Source organism: Typha latifolia, chromosome 3, assembly GCF_019914945.1.
Source record: "Typha latifolia isolate L0001 chromosome 3, TyphaL0001v2, whole genome shotgun sequence".
Taxonomy (NCBI): domain Eukaryota; kingdom Viridiplantae; phylum Streptophyta; class Magnoliopsida; order Poales; family Typhaceae; genus Typha; species Typha latifolia.
Window position 1 is genome coordinate 6,860,124 of NC_133088.1, and position 18,663 is coordinate 6,878,786.

Genomic DNA, 18,663 nt, shown 5'->3' on the forward strand with positions numbered 1-18,663 from the left:
AAATAAATTATATAATTAATGGAGAAAAATATGTAATCCTCTTTGCTATAGTGCTGGGCTCGGCCTAGCACTATAGCGCAACAGACTGAGCCCAACACTATTGTAGAAAGAGGAGAAACCGAGGAAGAAGAAGGAGAAAAGAAAAAGAAAGAAAGAAAGAAAGAAAGAAAGAAAGAAGAAGAGAAGAGAAGGAGAAGGGTAGGGCTGTCAGGCTTGACGAGCAGCTCGGGCTCGGCTCGGGCTTGGCTCGGGTGAAGCTCGAGTCCGGCTCGGCTCGATCAGAGCTGAGCCGAGCCCGAGCCATCATAATAGGCTCGAAATTAATATCGAGCCGAGCCTGAGCTGGAGCCGGCTCGCTCAGGCTCGGCTCGATAGGATCGATAGCCTGACTCCATATGACTAAGGACACGTGGCATAAAAAAATATTGCCACGTGTCCCTCACTAACTCATTCTCACCCGTAACACAATATTCATCACCCTCACCTACCCCACCCTCACCTACCCTCACCTACCCCACCCTCATTAATTACTTCACCTTTCCCATCACCACCTTCCCCATCCTCAATTCCCCCACCCCACCCTCATCTTCACTCTCACCCTCATCCACCTGATCACCTTCACTCTTCCCTCCCCGTCGGCCTCCATCGGCAACGACGGCAAGCCACCACCACGGCGCCACGCCTTCCTTTCCGTCGGCCTCCTCCTCCTCCTCTTCCTCCTCCGTCGTTGGCCTCCTCCATTCGTCTCCGACTCCTTCGGCAAGCCGCTGTCCATGTCGCCACCGCCCACGTCGCCACCGGCCCACGTCGCCACCGCCTCTAATCGAGCTCGAGCTTTGCTCGGGCTCGGCTCGGGCTCAGTTAGGCTCAGCTCGAGCTCGGCTCGAGTTGAGCTGAGCCGAGCCTAAGCAACATTATGAGGCTCGAAACTAATTTCGAGCCGAGCCTGAGCCAGAGCCGGCTCGCTCAGGCTCGGCTCGTTTACACCCCTAGAGAAGGGGAGGGATGGGGGTTGGACAGTGGCTGGCCTCTCGTTGGTGGCTCGGGTCTAACTAAGCAGAGAAGTGGAGGAAGAAAGTCAGAGAGAAAAAGAAGAAAGAAAAGAGAAGAGAGGAGGAGGAACCTCACTTTAGCCACCACAGCAGCGACAACAGCAGCGGCGAGTCAACGACAATAGCAGCGGCGAGTCGACGACAACAAGAGCGAGAGAGAAAGATAGAGATCGAGAGAGAGACCACAGAGAGGGACTTGATTCTTCTGCTTCTACATTTGAGAGAGTATTGTACTATTTTGATTCGATAAAGCATTCAAATTGCAGCTTCCTTTCGTGCAAGATAGTCATTGTTTCCTGGGAGACTGACGTTCATTGTTTCATAAGCAACCGGTGGAGAACGGATTGGTCTTAAGAAGATAGTGTTCAACACTAGACTCAACTATATAGAATATTTAATTTTATAATCTATAAGTTTATTTAATTTATTTACTTATTTTTTGATCGAATAAACTTTTGATTCAGTGCTTAGCTCACTCAAACCTTTTCTACTTCGAGAATGGTGAATGTTCCTCACCATTGGCTGGCTTTCTATTACGTCTGGCTTGATCCAATCCGTAATGGTTCTAGACTAAATTGACGACGTGTCTTTTGAAGGAAGCTGCAGATAATCTAACCGTTGGATTTTCCTTAATTTTGGATAGTTGTCTCCCTTAAAAAGAGCTTTCCAATGAATCTAAGATCGCACGTTTGGATGGCTAGATCTTGAGATATCAGCCAAAAAGTGGCCAAAGGTCAGATAAACTCTAGTTTGTTAGCCCTTCAATGGCTAGATTGGTACTAGGTTAATTCCTTAGTGTGAAGGGGGAGAAGTTGTTGTAGAAAATGGAGATTAGGAGTTACAGGAAGCCGACTAAAGACTTGGGCAGTGGAAGAAAGGAAGTAGGAGAGGGCGCTAATGGCTAGAGCAAGAAGAGAATGAGATAAAGGCACAATGCCGTTTTCAATTATCAGCTTCCTCCAATTAGAATTTCTTCGACATATTTACAGAGGATCACCCTAGGGACCCATCAACTAAGTTAAAAATCCTAACAAACTAACAATTTTTACTGCAGTGCATTCGAATGCGCCCGATCACGTTCGAATGCAGAATTATAATTTTCTGTCATTGCGAACGTGTACAGGCATTCGAACAAGCACGTTCGAATGGCCCGAACCCATTCGAACGCACAAAATTGCGTTCTCTATTTTTATGAATGCGTGTAGGCATTCGCATGGCCCGTTCGAACGCACAGAACGCGTGCAGGCGTTTGCATGGCCCATTCAAACATGGTGCCCCTGGCAAAAATCTTTTTATTTCTTCAAACAAAAATCAACTAGATAAATAGGCTCATCCTAATAAACCCAATGTCGCGAGTGAAGCAAATATGGATCGAGTCGTATCACTCCACCACGCTTTCGTTCACCTTGTCCTCAAGGTGTCAGCTCTGGATAGTAGTCCATGAAATCAAATTCGAGCATCCAAGTTGCCTCGTCCACTGTGCATCCTCGCTACTCCACCAAAATCTCAATCACCTACTCAACCTGGACTCGATTGCGTCGTCTAGCTAGGATTCGAACTAGAATAGGAGTACTCGATTCGACTTTTAACTTGTCGGGGTCAACCCTCATTGGCTCAGGTGGAATAGCTCCGATCGGCTCAATAGGGGGAACTCGATCCTTAAGGCTTGAGACATGAAAAATTAGATGTATTCGAGCCTCCTCGAGTAAGTCTAGACGATACGCCATGGGTCCAATCCTCTCGGTCACCTGGTATGGTCCATAAAATTTTAGAGCTGACTTTTGATTAGGAATGGTTCTAACCGAGCTTTGCTGATATGGTTGGAGCTTGATGTAGGCCCAGTCCCCAATTAAGAAGGACCTCTCTTGGTGCCGTTGGTCATAGACTTGCTTCATTTGGTTCTGGGCAGCCGCTAGGTGCATCTTGAGTCTCCTCATCACCTCATCACGATCTCGCAAAATTGCATCCACCTCAGTTTGGTCGGCTCGGGCTGATGGCAAGTATGTATGCAAGGTTAGAGGCAACTGACCATAGACAGCCTCGAACGGGGTTATGCTAATGGCCAAGTGAAAGGCCATGTTGTATGACCACTCTACCCATGGCAAATAAGATAGCCATTGCTGCGGTCGCTCGCGGACAAAGCACCGCAAGTATTGCTCTAAGCATTGGTTCAACACCTCAGATTGGCCGTCCATTTGAGGGTGATAGGCTGAACTCATACGAAAGGTAGTCCCTTGGAGAGCAAAGAATTCCTACCAAATTGACTCACAAATATAGGATCACGATCTGAAACAAATCGACTTTAGTATACCATGCATCTTGGCCATGTCGTGCACATAAACCTCTACAACCTTCCTTGCCATGTAGGGATGCGCCAAGGCTAAAAAATGTGCATACTTGCTGAGGCGATCTACCACCACCATGATCATGAAATGTTCTCTGGCCTTAGGTAGACCGTCAATGAAATCCATGGCGATATCCTCCCAAACCTTCATTGGAATCGAAAGCGGTTGTAGCAAGTTGGCATGTTTTGTCGATTCTGTCTTCGCTCTTTGACACACCTCGCAAGCCTTGACGTAGGCATGTATATCCTTCTTCATTCCAGCCCACGTAAAACTATGGCTCAGCCGTTTATAGGTGCGCAACACCCCCTCATATCCAGCCATAGGGGTGTCATGAAAGTGGCACACCAACTCCAAGCGCAAGTGGCGGTCAACTAGAATAATTACCTTGCCTTTGTCTACCAATAGTCCGTCCTTCACCACAACTCCTTGCATATAGCTGGCATCCACAGTGAGGTCATTCAACATCCTCATGGTGTCTAAATCCTTCTTGTAGGCCTCTCATAGCTGCTGGAAAAAAGGAAAAATCAGTGCCGAAATCGCTACGAACTCAGCTGGATTCGGGCACCTTGATAAGGCATCGACGGCGCTGTTTTTGGTCCCTTTCTTGTAAACCAACTCGTAGTCGTATCCAAGTAGCTTAGACACCCACCTTTACTGGGCTGGTGTGTATATGTGCTGCCCAAGGAAGTATGGCAAACTCCTTTGATCGGTGCGGATTGTGAAGCGTCACCTGGTGAGATAAGGCCTCCACTTGGTGATAGCATGGATGATGGCAAGCATCTCCCTTTCTTAAGTGGATAGTAGCTGTGAACGTTCAAAAAGAGCCTTGCTCATGTAAGTCACGAGTCTACCTTCTTGTATCAAAACAGCCCCAACGCCGACTCCGGACGCGTCGCACTCAATGGTGAACAGTTTGGTGAAATCGGCTAAAGCAAGGACTGAGACTGAGATCATCGCCTTCTTCAAGGCAACAAATGCTTCCTTTGCTTTGTTCGTCCATGTGAATGCACCCTTCCGCAGCAAGGCCATGAGGGGAGATGCAACCTTGCCATAGTTCACTACAAATCGACGATAATAGCCCGTTAAACCGAGGAAGCCACCTAGCTCTTTGGTAGTCTTGGGCAGTGGCCATTCCACCATGCTTTGAATCTTCTTAGTGTCAGCTTCCACGCCATCTTTAGATATGATGTGGCCCAGGTAATCGACCCTTTGCTGCCCCCATGAACACTTGGAGTTATTGGCCTTCAATTTGTGTTGCCGCAATAGCCAAGTACCGTCCGAAGTTGTCGCAAGTGCTCCTCCCATGTGCGGCTATACACCAATATATCATCAGAAAATATCAGCATACATTGCCTCAAATGAGGCCTAAAGATATCATTCATTAAGCTCTGAAAGGTAGCGGGAGCATTAGTAAGATCAAAGGGCATAACGAGGAACTCGTAGTGCCCATCATGAGTTCTAAATGCCGTCTTGTGCACATCAGATGATTCTACTCTGATTTGATGGTACCTCACCCTCAAATCCAGCTTTGAGAAGTAACATGCACCTCCCAATTCATCCAGCAACTCTTTGATTACCGGTATGGGATACCGGTCTTTAACGGTGATGAAATTGAGAGCTCAATAGTCGACACAAAATTGCCATGATTCGTTCTTCTTCCCCACGAGCAAGACTAGTGAAGAATAAGCACTTCGACTTGGTCCTATCACCCCGCTGGACAACATCTCTTAGACTATCTTTGTTATAGCCTCCTTTTGGATGAAGGGATAATGGTATGCCTCACATTTGTTGGACCCACCCTGAGCATAATCTCGATGCAATGGTCTTGCATCCTAGGTGGAGGCAATCCATGTGGCTGCTAAAATACATCTTCAAATTTCTGCAAAATAATATTTAAGTCAGCGGATAAGTGCGTTGGATCGTCCACGTCTTTGGCACCTTCGATGAGTTGCATAAGGAAGCCATGACACCCGGGTTTCGGCAATCCCTCTAGGGACTGCAGTGCACCCATGGCTTCCTTGCTTGATGCGGCTAGTAGCTAGATCAGTTGGCCTACATGACTGAACTCCATCGCCATGGTGGTGAAGTTGAAGGTGAATGGTCCAAGATTCCGTAGCCATTGCACCCTAAGCACTAAGTCAGCTCCTCGTAGAGCCAATGGATATAGATCAATTCAGAAGACATGGCCTTGAATTTGCAGTTGGACCTTGCGGCATATGCCCTCCGTTCTTAACATGGTGCCATCACCGATAACCACATCGAAGCCATTGGAAGGCTCCGACTCCAATCCCAAATGCCTCACCATCCAAAAATCCACAAAATTGTGGGTGTTTTCTGAATAAATAAAAATTAGGACTTTATTCTTCTTGATCATACATTCGACCCGAAGAGTTTTCGGAGTCGACTCGCCGGCAAAAGAGTAAAGGGAGAGCTCGACTTGGACATCAACCATGTTGTTTTCTTCGGTCTGGCCACCTTCCTCCTCTTGCTGCTCCTCAAGATCTTCAATGAGATCATCCTCGATCATCTCCTCCATGGGCATGAGGCTGTTTGGAGAATTTGTGGCTCGGTGTAAAGCACTCGTTATAATAAAAGCATAGGCTTTTCGAGCGCTGATCTTCAATCTCTACTAGTGTGAGGCATCGCCCCATCATCCATAGCTGTCCACTAAGGTCAGGGGCTATCCGTGGTGGGGTGGCCGATTGGGATTTTGCTAAACCCACCCTGAATGTGCCACACCCGAGATCGGTGGTCTAGGGTTAGAGCGTGGGTAACTAGTGCTCCATACCGGACGGTGTGTCCCCTTCAACTCCCTTATTTTCTCTTCCATCATTTGAGCCACTGAGAAGGCTTCCAACAAAGTAGTAGGGTGAGTCGCCTTGACTTTCGCTTGGATATCATGACGAAGCCCGGAGACGAAAGTGCTTTTGAGAGCTGAGTCCGACCATCCGTAGACTAAATTGCTAATTCTTTTGAACTCCTCTTGGTAGGCTAGGCTCTTACAGAGGTCTTTTGGGTTAGCTTTGTCAAGGTGGCTTGGAAGTCTTCATAGTTGGAGTGTCCGAAATGCACAGAAAGCGTGTCGGCAGCCCATTTGAATGCAGTTCCTGCATTCAAACGCCCCTCGGCAAAAATCCTTTTATTTCTTCAAACAAAAATCAACTAGATAAATAGGCTCATCCAAATAAACCTTATGTCGCGAGTGGAGCTAATATGGACCGAGTCATATCACTTTCTACTATTATTTTTAGCATCCATGCATTTCTACATCCTCACTTTGGTGATAAGCTGTTACGAACCGGATCGATATGGGGATGGGTTGGTTATTTGGATTGAAGAGAGATCTTGATGGTGATGGAAGGGGAGGAGAAGATGATATGTGGATGAAGATATTTGCGATGAGAGATGGAAATAGGATGAAGGGGAAGAAGAGGTCGCTCCTAGAAGATGTAGGGTCGCGATAGAGGAGGAGGAAGATCTAACCAATGAAGGTTAGGGGAAAAGAAGAATGAGAGAAAGAGAGAGAGATAGGAGAAAAAATATATGATTTCATAACATAACTCAACTAGGGTGCACTACACAATATTTAAAGTCTACTCCTTGGACTCAAACAATAGAAATAAAACCTTAAAAACAAAGTGTTCTCGCCAAGGTGCGTTAGAACACGCCTGAGGCCATTCGAACATGAATTTTTTGTTCTCTGTATTTGTGAATGCATGCAGGCGTTCGAATGTGCTCGAGGCCGTTCAAACGCACAAATCCCGTTCTTTGTATTTGTGAATGCCTGCATGTGTTCGCATAGTGCGTTCGAACGCGGTCCCCAGCATTCGAATGCCCCATGACAAAAGGCTTTATTTTCTTCCAAAACAAATTTATTTCTTCCGATACAACTTGATCTAGCTCTAGTTGGATCAATCCACCATGCTTCCATCACCTTGATCTTAAGGTGAGAAGTCCAGAAAAGTGTTCCATGATGTTCTCCTTAGACTCCCATGTTGCCTAGTCGGAATGCCGTCCAAGCCACTCCACCAAGCTCTCAGTCTCTAGTCAACCTTCTCGACGGCGCCTCCGTCTCGCTAACACACGCACAGGCTCGTATGCCTGTATCTCCTCCACTGGATCGGGTATCTATGTGCTCACTGCCTAATCCGCCCCTACTCTTGCCCGCAGTAGCAATACATGAAACACAGGAAGAACCCAAGATCCCTTCGGTAGCTCCAATATGTACGCAACAGGTCCCACTCACTCCAATTCGCGGAACGGTCCAAAATACTGATGCGCTAACTTGGGATTGCGTACAGGACGTAGTGTAACTTGTCGGTATGGCTGGGCTCGCACAAATACAAGGACCCCGACCTCAAACTCCAACTCCCGATGCCAGCGATCATACACTTGGTTCATGCGGTTCATATTCGTTGTCATGTGCTCCCGTAACCTCCATAGAACCACATCCCGATCTGCTAGCTCCATCTCTTTCTCCATCCTCACTACTGATGCCTCAGGGTCATATGTCCTCAAGGTAGGTGGTGGCCTACCATACACTGCCTCAAATGGTGTCATCCCGATGGTGCTGTGAAATGCAGTGTTATAGGACCACTCCGCCCACAGTAAGTAGTCGAGCCATCTCCTCAGTGTCTCGCCCACAAAGCACCGTAGGTATTGCTCTATGCCCCGGTTCACCATCTCAGTTTGGCCATCTGTTTGTGGGTGATAGGCTGAACTGAGGTTCAACCGAGTACCCTAGAGTGTGAAGTACTCGGTCCAAAAATCACTAATGAAGACTCGGTCTCGGTCGGATACAATCGAACACGGCATGTCATGGAACCTAGCAATGTCGCGCACAAACACCTCTACGACCATCCTTGTTGAATATGGGTGCACTAGGGATGAGAAGTGAGCATACTTACTCAGCCTGTCTACTACCACGAATATGACCAAGTACCCCCTCACTGAAGGTAAGCCCTCAATAAAGTCCATGGAGATGTCCTCTCAAATCCTCTTCGGTACGGGCAATGACTGGAGTAGTCCGGCTAGCCTTAGTGAGTCAAACTTTGCACATTGGCATACCTCGCAAGCACGTACGAGCGCCCTTAGCTCCTGTCATACTGCAGGCCATGTACAGCTTTGTAGTAGTCTCTTGTGAGTCCGTAAGAGTCCCTCGTGTCCTGCCTCAAGGATGGAATGAAAATGTTCCATCACTCTTTGTCGCAGGCCTATGTCCGCAGGTATCCGAATGTGCCCATGGTCCAAGAGCAATCCACCTCGGCTCACCATCCCAAGATGACTAGTAGGGTCGTCCTCCTTCTATTCTCAAGATATCTGGATCAGTAGCTCCTGCTGCTCGTATGTCATCTAAGAAAGGGAGGATAGGCATGGACAGGGCCGCCAGTTCGGCCAGTTCAGGTTGTTGGGATAGCGCGTCTGCCACCTTATTTTCCACTCATTTCTTGTATTGCAGCTCAGAGTCATACCCCAATAGCTTGGTGACCCACCTCTGCTGTGTGGTCGTGTGAATCCGATGCCCCATAAAATAAGGTAAGCTCCTCTGATCTGTCCAAATCACAAATTACCTCCCAATCAAATAGGGTCTCCACCTCATCACAACATGCAATATAGCGAGAGTATCTCCCGCTCGTATGTGGATAACTATTGTGACCTCCCAGTCAAGGCCTTGCTAAGGTAAGCAATGGGCCTCCCTGTCTACATCAATACACTCCAATTCCTACATCCGACGCATCGCACTCAATCATGAATTGCTTGGTGAAATCGGGTAGTGCTAATATCGATGCAGACGCCATTGCTATCTTCAACACCTTGAATGCCTTTGTCGCTGCATTAGTCCACTCAAAGGCATCCTTTTTTAGCAACGCCATCAATGGTGCTGCAATCTTCCCATAGTTGGCCACAAACCTGCAATAGTAACCTATTAAACTAAGAAAACCGTGTAGCTCCCGTACCGTCCTCGGTTGTGTCCAACTGAGCATGCACTCCACCTTGCTTGGGTCGACCGCGACTCCCTCAGCTAAAATGATGTGCCCCAAGTACTCTACTCACCGTTTGCCCCATAGGCATTTACTTCGCTTCACCTTGAGGGAATGGTCCCTCAAGTGCACCAACATGAACCGTAGATGATTCAAGTGCTTCTTCCAAGTCTTGTTGTACACCAAAATGTCATCGAAGAATACTAACACATACCATCATAAGAGTGGATGGAATATCGTTCATTAGCCCTTGGAAGGTTGCCAGAGCATTCGTCAATGCAAACGGCATCACGAAACTCATAGTGTCCGTCATAACTTCGGAATGTCGTTTTTGTGGACGTCCTCTACACGCACTCGGATCTGGTGGTACCCTACAGGAAGGTCTAGCTTGCTGAAGTATGATGCTACGGTTAGCTCATTCAGCAACTCCTCGATGACTGGGATCAAGTACCTATTTGATACATTTAGTTAGGATCTTTTCTTATTGCATTAGTTGTTTATTTTCATAGGCATTTACTTCGCTTCACCAACTTACCACCTCTACCGTTGGCAAGGTCTCTCTAATCTCCCGCGTCTGTCGAGTCCTCCCTCTTCTTTGGAATCTCGACCACTTCTTCCCCTTCATCTATATCCCTTAACCACATCCACTATCCACCTTCATCTCCATAATTATCCATAGCCCTAGCATCGACTCCACCCGTCACCACCACCATCACCCACATTCTTTCATATTTTCGTCCCAGTTTTATTTCAAATCTATGAAGGGTGTTATACAAAAATTGTAGATCAGAGAGTTACGGATCTAATTCTCTTCATTTTGTAATTTTCTAACTACAAAAGAATATTTGATGAATATATTTCCTCAGTTGCGTGCACTGCTTCCTATAATAAATCCAGATCTTGAAGGAATTGTTCTGTAGCCTTATCATTGGTATCAGAGCCTATCAATTTGGTACCGTAGAACCTTGGAATTAGAGCAAAAACCTCAGACATCCATTAATGGTGGAAACAAAAAAGATGACATCAATAAGGAGACCAATGGAGAGCACACCGACAAGGGAAGACTCAATCCACGATAACCCTGATCGTGAGGCCAATTCCTTTGCGACCACGGCAACACCGAGTCAACCAATGTCCATGGGTGTGAACATGGGCTTGGTGGATAAACTTAGGGCTATGTTCCAAACATTGCTGCATAGAGTTGACGCAATGCAAAACAATCATAATGCTTTAAAGGAATTTCTCGTGAACTAATCGGCTTCGTTATCTCCTCGACGACAATCGATGCCTCAAGAAGGACCAGCAATGGGACCACACCGAACTGATACCCCACAGGTCCAGGTGTGACACGTTAGTGTAAATGATCCTCTTTTACCTATGCCTACACATCATCCCCCACCTCCATTACAAAACTCAACACCAGCGGTGGTGGAACCCGAGAGGCGAGCGGCACCCGTGTGCTTCGTCGAAGAGGAGGATTGGCACTTTGAGAATGAGGTTGATCCCTTCGGAGATGGTGATGGTTGTGCTCGAGGATTTAGAGAAGGAGATCAACATGCACAAAGGTTCAGACCTAGACCAAGGATCTTTCGCGAACCCGACAATGCTATTCGGGGGAGAACCACATGCTTGGACTTTCTAAAATTCGAAGGCGGTGATCCAACGGATTGGCATTTTTGTGTCGACTATCGAACACTAAACGCTATTACCGTCAAGGAGCGGTATCCCATCCCGGTTATAGAGGAGTTATTAGACGAGCTTGCAGGGGCGACTATATTCAGCAAGCTTGACTTAAGGGCCGGGTATCATCAAATTAGAGTTCACCCGACGGATGTGCACAAAATTGCATTTTGGACTCCGGACGGGCATTACAAGTTCCGGGTGAAGCCTTTTAGTCTCACCAATGCTCCAGCTACCTTTCAAGGCCTCATGAATGATATATTTCGGCCTCTATTTTGAAGGTATATTTTGGTATTCTTTGACAACATTTTGGTGTATAGCAAGACTGAATTTGAGCATTGGTGGCATTTAGAGGATGTGCTGAATTTGTTGAAGCAAAACCAGCTGAAGATCTAGAAGTCTAAGTGCCTATGGGGAGTACCACAAGTGGAGTATTTCGGCTACATCATCTTAGCGGAAGGTGTAGCGGCGGATCCTCAAAAGGTGGCATGCATGACCGCTTGGCCTATTCCTACTATCACCATCGCATTGCGAGGATTTTTGGGGCTTACCGGATATTATCGTTGCTTCATCACTGGGTATGGCAAGATCGCTACTCCTCTCACTTCTTTGTTGAAGAAGAACTCTTTTAGATGGTCGGATGAAGCCACTACAGCCTTTGAAAAACTAAAAACAGCAATAACGACGACGCTCGTTTTAGCGCTACCGGACTTCACCAAAGAGTTCATTGTGGAATGTGATGCGTTGGGAGTTAGCATAGGAGCTGTACTAATGCAAGGAGGATGTCTCATAGCCTTTCTTAGTAAGGCTTTATCATAAAAATCTCAGCAATTATTGACTTACAAGAGAGAGATGTTGGCAATTTTGCACGCGGTGACAAAGTGGAGGTCTTACTTGATCAGTAGGCAATTCATTATCCAAATCGAGCAAAGGAGCCTTCCATACTTTATGGGACAGCATATACACACTCCGGCACAGCAGAGATGGATCACAAAATTGCTGGGGTATAATTATAAAATTCAATACAAGAAAGGAACGAAAAATATAGCGACGGCTGCATTATAACGCCAACCTGATACCACCGAGCTTGCAGCCTATTCTTCTCCCACTTTTCATTTTCTTAACGAGCTGAGGTATGCATGTACATCTGACCCAGATATTTTGAGATTGTTGCAAAAGATGTTAGATGATCCGAAGCGCCATCCAGAGTTGGAGAATCGAGGCGGTTTGCTGCTGGACCGCAGATACTTTTAGATGCTCGCAAATGGTGGATTGCGGCAAAAATTGTTGGAGCACTTCCACCAAACTCTAGAGGGTGATCATGAGGGTGTCTTGAGGACTTATAGGTGGATATCTCAAAGTTGCACGTGGCTAAGATTGAGGTAGGATGTGAGGAGTTTTGTCCGTGCTTGCGAAGTCTGTCAAAGGGCTAAGGCAACCATATTAAAACCGGCTAGATTACTTCAGCCTTTACCTATACCGGACCGTGTTTGGGAAGACATTTCTATGGATTTCATAGAGGGTTTTCCGCTGGTATGTGGTTATTCTATTATCTTTGTGGTGATTGACAGATTGAGCAAGTATGTATATTTTTCAGCATTGTCACATCTATTTTCAGTGAAGTTAGTGGCTAAAATTTTTGTTAGAGATGTTGCTCGGTTACATAGCATGCCACGCACGATTGTCTCAGATCCTAATCGTGTATTTATGAGCGACTTTTGGATGGAGTTTTTCAGATTACAGAAGACTCGATTGAACTTTAATTCGGCCTACCATCCACAAACGGATGGCCTAACCGAGGTGGTCAATCGAGACATTGAGCAGTACTTGAGATGCTTTGTTGGAAAGATGCCGAGACGATGGTTGGAATTCTTACCGTGGGCGGAGTGGTCTTACAACACCGCTTACCATAGTAGTATTGACATGACTCTATTTGACAGTGTATAGATGTATGACTCCGACATTACGCGCTTATGATCTAGTGGCATCTACAGATCGGACAGAGGTGGACTTAACTTTGATGGATAGAGACGCCACATTGAGGAGATTGCGTGCCCATCTTAAACTTGCTCAAAACCGTATGAAGCAAGTTTATGATCGTACCCATCAGGAGTAGGAGTTTGACATCGGCAGTTGGGTGTTTGTGAGGGTACAACCGTATCGATAAGTGACCTTGCGTCCGATGCGTAACCAAAAGTTAGCACATCGCTACTTTGGTCCGTTTCGGGTGTTGGAGCGTATTGGTCTAGTTGCATATCGTTTGGAGCTGCCGAAGGGGTCGAGAATACATCCTGTCTTCCATGTTTCATTACTAAGGGAACGGATTGGAGATTATGAGGTTGTTGGATCAGCTCTACCGGAGCCAATAGAGGAGACAGAGATCGTAGAGCTAGTTTGAGTACTTGCTAGGCGACGATGATGACATGGTACCAGATTAGAGATGGAGATTCTAGTTGAGTGGCTTGGCAAGCCATCCGATGAAGCGACATGGGAGTTGGAGACTGACATTTTGGTGCGTTTCCTCGATTTTTTACCTTGAGGGCAAGGTGGGGGAAGCGTGGTGGGCTGATACATTTAGTTATGATCTTTTCTTATTGCATTAGTTATTTATTTTTATTAAAATAAAATTCTTGTAGGTCGCGTTCGAACGCAGGAGGGGTCACGTTCAAACGCCCTTGTGAATGCCTGCATCAGGTTCGCAAATACAGAGAACGTGAAAGTACATTCGAATCTAGTCGGGCGCATTCGAATGCCTGCATCGTGTTCGCACATACAGAGTACACCTTTTGTGCGTTCGAACGTGATCGACGGGAATCCTCTAGAATTAGGGTTACTTATTATTATTAGGACATGTTGGGTAACATCTATAAATATGTGGATGGCAGCTAAATTCATTATACTATTAGATTATTGAATTTTTTGCCTCCTACTTTCTCTCTATTCTCTCTACCCTAATCTCCCTCCTCCCTCTTCACCAACCTACCACCTCTACCATTGGCAAGGTCTCTTTAAACTTCTAATCTCCCTCGTCTGTCGAGTCCTCCCTCTTCTTTGGAATCTCGACCACTTCTTCCCCTTCATCTATATCCCTTAACCTCATCCACTATCCACCTTCATCTCCATAATTATCCATAGCCCTAGCATCGACTCCACTCGTCACCACCACCATCACCCACATTCTTTCATATTTTTGTCCCAGTTTTATTTCAAATCTATGAAGGGTGTTATACAAAAATTGTAGATCAGAGAGTTACGGATCTAATTCTCTTCATTTTGTAATTTTCTAACTACAAAAGAATATTTGATGAATATTTTTCCTCAGTTGCGTGCACTGCTTCCTATAATAAATCAAGATCTTGAAGGAATTGTTCTGTAGCCTTATCATTGGTATCAGAGCCTATCAATTTGGTACCGTAGAACCTATCACTATCCTTGACAATTATGGCGTTTAGCGCAGTAATCCACGTAGAAATGCCAGCTATCGTCCTTCTTTCTCACTAATAGAACTAGTGATGAATAGGAACTTCGGCTTGGTTGAATGATGCCCTGCCCCAACATCTCCACAACCAGCCTCGATATTTCTTCCTTCTGGATATGTGGATAGCGATAGGGCCGTATATTTGTATGTCTGGCCCCCGGTACAATGTCGATTCTGTGATCAGTGTGCCTAGCAGGTGGCAGCCCTCGTGGAGCCTCAAAGAGTCCAAAAAAGTCTTCTAATAAGCAATCCAAATTAGGACGAGTACCTAAATCAGAGACGACTCCAGGTTCTATGGGCACTAGCTGTAAGAAGTAGGTAACCTCGTCTATCCGTGGAGCGCCAACCAACGGCCGCAAAGAGGGGTTCGTTTGCGTGCGAACTCCCTCGAGTCGTACCACCCATCCATCTCTCTGAAATATAAGCCTCATCTATGAAAAATCAAATGTGATGAGACCGAGACTCTACAGCCATTAGGTGCCTAGCACAATGTCAGCTCCTCGAAGGGCTAGCGGGTACAAGTCCAATGTGAAGCTATGTTCCTGCACTTGTACCATTACTCCTCGACAGATGCTGTCGACTCTAAGGCGGGTACCATCACCAATAGTCACATCAAATCCAATAGTAGGCTCGGCCTCAATTCCTATACTCCATACCAATCTCTCGTCCAAAAAGTTATGTGTGCTCCCCGTGTCAATAAGGATGTGTATACATTGCTTTCGGACTAGCCCATCCACCCGTAAGGTCTTTGGGGCGCTAGTATAAGAGTACGTGTGCATCGAGATCTCGGCCTGCATATCCTCCTCTACTATCTCTTCAAGCTCCTTTCCTACTATCTCCTCTATGATGTCCCCCTCCGCCTCTTCGTCATAGCCATCGATCAACATGACACTACTCGTAGCCTTGGCGCATCGATGTCCCGGAGTGTAGCGCTCGTCACACCAAAAACACAAGCCCTTGGCTCATTTTTCATCCACCTGTTCTTGGGACAAGGACCGGCCCTTGGGTTGCATGCCTCCTTTGAATCTGGTCATCGGTCTCGGGGTACCCTGCTGTCCAAAAGAGGGCACCAATGGTTTCATCATGGAACTGGAACCGCCAGTTGTGGATGCCGTTCGTGGCATATACCGACTGTCCTTCAATGTCCAATTCATCCTCATAACTCCTTTCGAGGTAGTGTACTTCTGTTTCATCCTTGTGGCAATCTCAAAAGCCTCCATCAAAGTTCGCAGATGCATTGAATAGACGTCGACTTTTATCTCCTCACATAGCCCCACCAAAAATGTGCTCTTCAATGCTTCTTGTGGCCACCTTGGAAAACAACGGCTGCTGAGACGCTCAAAGTCTTCTTGATATGCTGCCACAGTAGTCTTCTGTGTCAATTTGGAGAGTGTAACCTCATAATCTTCATATCCCATAGCCTCAAACCGTCGAGCTAATGCAAATGTGAATGCCATCCAATAGTCGAACAGTTGGTGGGCATGCATAGGTAAAATGAGGAGAACTTCATCAATGTCCGAGGGAATCACTGAGCTTCAAGTATATTATAATCATTTTGTAAGTGAGGATGAAATAGATACTTTAGTATGGTGGAAGGCAAATGAGATGAGATTTCTAATTGTTGCTGCCATGGCTCGTGATATATTGACCATTCCTATGTCTATTATACCTTTAGAATCTGCTTTCAGTACAAATGGGCGATTGATTGATCAATGTAGATCATGTTTGGAAAAAGAAACAATTGAAGCGCTGATGTGCCTACAAGATTAATATGCTGCCGAATCTAAATCGCAAATGGACAACCATTTTGTAATAGAAAATATAGAATTTGAGTTTTTTAATCTCAATGACTAATGTAATTTATTTTATTTTTTATAATTAATGGATGAATTATGCAAATGATAGATAGGTGGGTAGGTGCCAACCTAGTTGGGATGTGCTCATTCTATAGTGATGCAGAAAAAATCCTCCTAAATTTAGTGTAACTATTTGTTTAATTATAAAAATATTTCTATTTACTCATTTGTTTAACTATTTATTCTTTTACATCTGCTCATTTATTTTTATTTATTTTAATTTTAATTTTTCATTTACTTTATTTACAACGCGTTCTCTATGTGTGCGAACGCCTATTTTCGCGTTCGAATGGCCTGAATGCATTCTTTGAATGTGTGAACTCCTGAGAGCATGTTCGAACGTGGTGCGAGCGCGGTGTGAACGCAATCGGTCAATTGGCTGTGTAAATTTGGGTGAATAATAATAATGGTGAAATATGGGGTGTTTTTTTATAAAACTCTTAAAAAATCCCGCCAAGTGGCCGACAACCCGAGTAAAAAAAATGGCCAAGTGGGCAGTGGCCATCGGCAACCAGTTGGCCACCACCCAAAATGGCACAACTCCACAAATGACAAGACCACAACTCTCCATGACTCCATCTGCCCAAGTTATCTTGGATGATTGGACCCTTGTGTTTGTCACACTCCTCGGATCCATTCTCCTCTCCACAAGCTACCTTGGATGGTTGGACATTTGTCAGCGAACCGCTGCCGCTCGGCGCACTCGCAGCGAAGAACTCCTCGATCTCAGCCTCAGGCAGCGCCATCCCGGCGGTCAATTCCATATCGGCCCGTTTGTCCCTTAGAGCACTCGTCGGCATCGTCTCTTCCGGTCGATATACCACAATGGCGGCCCTTCCAGTGGCACCTCGCAGGAGGCATTGCTTGAGCAGCACGAGCTTCGGCCGAGATCTACAGTGGAGCATCGCCGACCGCCGAAATTTTGCTCCATTCTCGTCGTCCGCGGCTTCATTAGGACATTACGACTCCGAAGTTGGAGGTAGGAGATCTGGAGCTCTTCCGCTGCCCCCGCCTTTCGGCTGCGAGATCTCGCCCCCTCCGCCGCCACCAAAGCCAGCGTCCTGGCTCTTGTCTGGATATCTCACGGCCGCTGAAAATCTTAATCGGCAGAGCCTGGCCCGGCTCGGCCCAGCTAGCCCGATATCTCACGGGCCGATGGGCAGTATCGGGCTAGACTATTCTAACCCGGCCCGAGTGATTGGTGAGCCGGGCTGTGGTCAAATACTTAAGCCTGGTTAGCCCGAAAAGCCTAGCCCGAACCTAGCCCGGCCTGAGTGATTGGTGAGTCGGGCCATGGACAAATACTTAAGCCCGGTTAGCCCGAAAAGCACAGTCCGGCCCACCCGATGATCACGTCTAAATTTAGGCATAGCTCTTATTGGTTAGAACTTCATAGGCCAACTTAACCGAGAACTGGCCAGATCTCGAAGGCGTCCATACAAGATTGTCCTTCCCACCGAGAGACTCCTGGCAGACATGAACTTGACCTATAAGCTATCTAACCTGGGGTGAAAAAAGTAGAGTTCATCTAGACCCCACTGCTAAGTCCTTCACCACTTTAAATTAGGAGGCAGTTGCACTCTTCTACTAATAATAGCATGTTCAAAAATTTGAATGGAATCATCATTTTCGACCACCCATCTTGTGTATTCGTGTCATTGGGGCCGTGAGCAGCTTCTTTTAAAAATACTTTGCTTTGATCAAGGCACCCCAAGTCGCAGTTGGGTTGCAGTTGGGTTGCTAATTAGTCTCCTAGCCAGAGCTTTATGATCAGTCTTGTCCACCAGAGCTAGATCACGGACTCTCAAACCTCCTCCTGTCTGATGACTTACACATGCTGCTTTCCCATCCTTTGAGATGAAAGGCGTCTGTGATTCCCATCCACACCCCACCAGAAATTCCTCAAAGCCGCATTTAGCTTTGTAATGAGAGAGAGTTCGGAATGAGTGAAGTGCCCATGAAATAGGTGGGTATGGAAGACGACAATTTGATCAGCACAAGACGCTTGACATATATGAGAGTGGGCCCATTTTTCTAGCCTGCTAGCTTCACACTAAGCTTTCCCAAATGAACAGGAAAGCTTCCGTTTTAGACCTTGAGGTGAGGATAGGTGATAAGATGATCCAAGGTACTTTTCTCCGGCCTCCATCTCTCGGACATGCAACACATCCATTATCCCTGCTTTCCAGCCTCACTAGCTCTCTTGCTAAACAAAGATGGTCAATTTCTCCAGGTGATAAACCTGTCTCGATATTATAGAGTTTGGATTAA

At 46.2% G+C, this 18,663-nt stretch overlaps 1 protein-coding gene across 1 annotated transcript; it reads right to left on the bottom strand.

Annotated features, from left to right (window-relative positions):
• Nucleotides 1-7,639: 7,639 nt before the first annotated feature.
• On the bottom strand, nucleotides 7,640-8,080 carry LOC140783568 (uncharacterized). Its single transcript, XM_073130485.1, has one exon. The coding sequence runs from the start codon at nucleotides 8,078-8,080 to the stop codon at nucleotides 7,640-7,642; it is 441 nt and encodes a 146-aa protein (XP_072986586.1).
• Nucleotides 8,081-18,663: the final 10,583 nt, after the last annotated feature.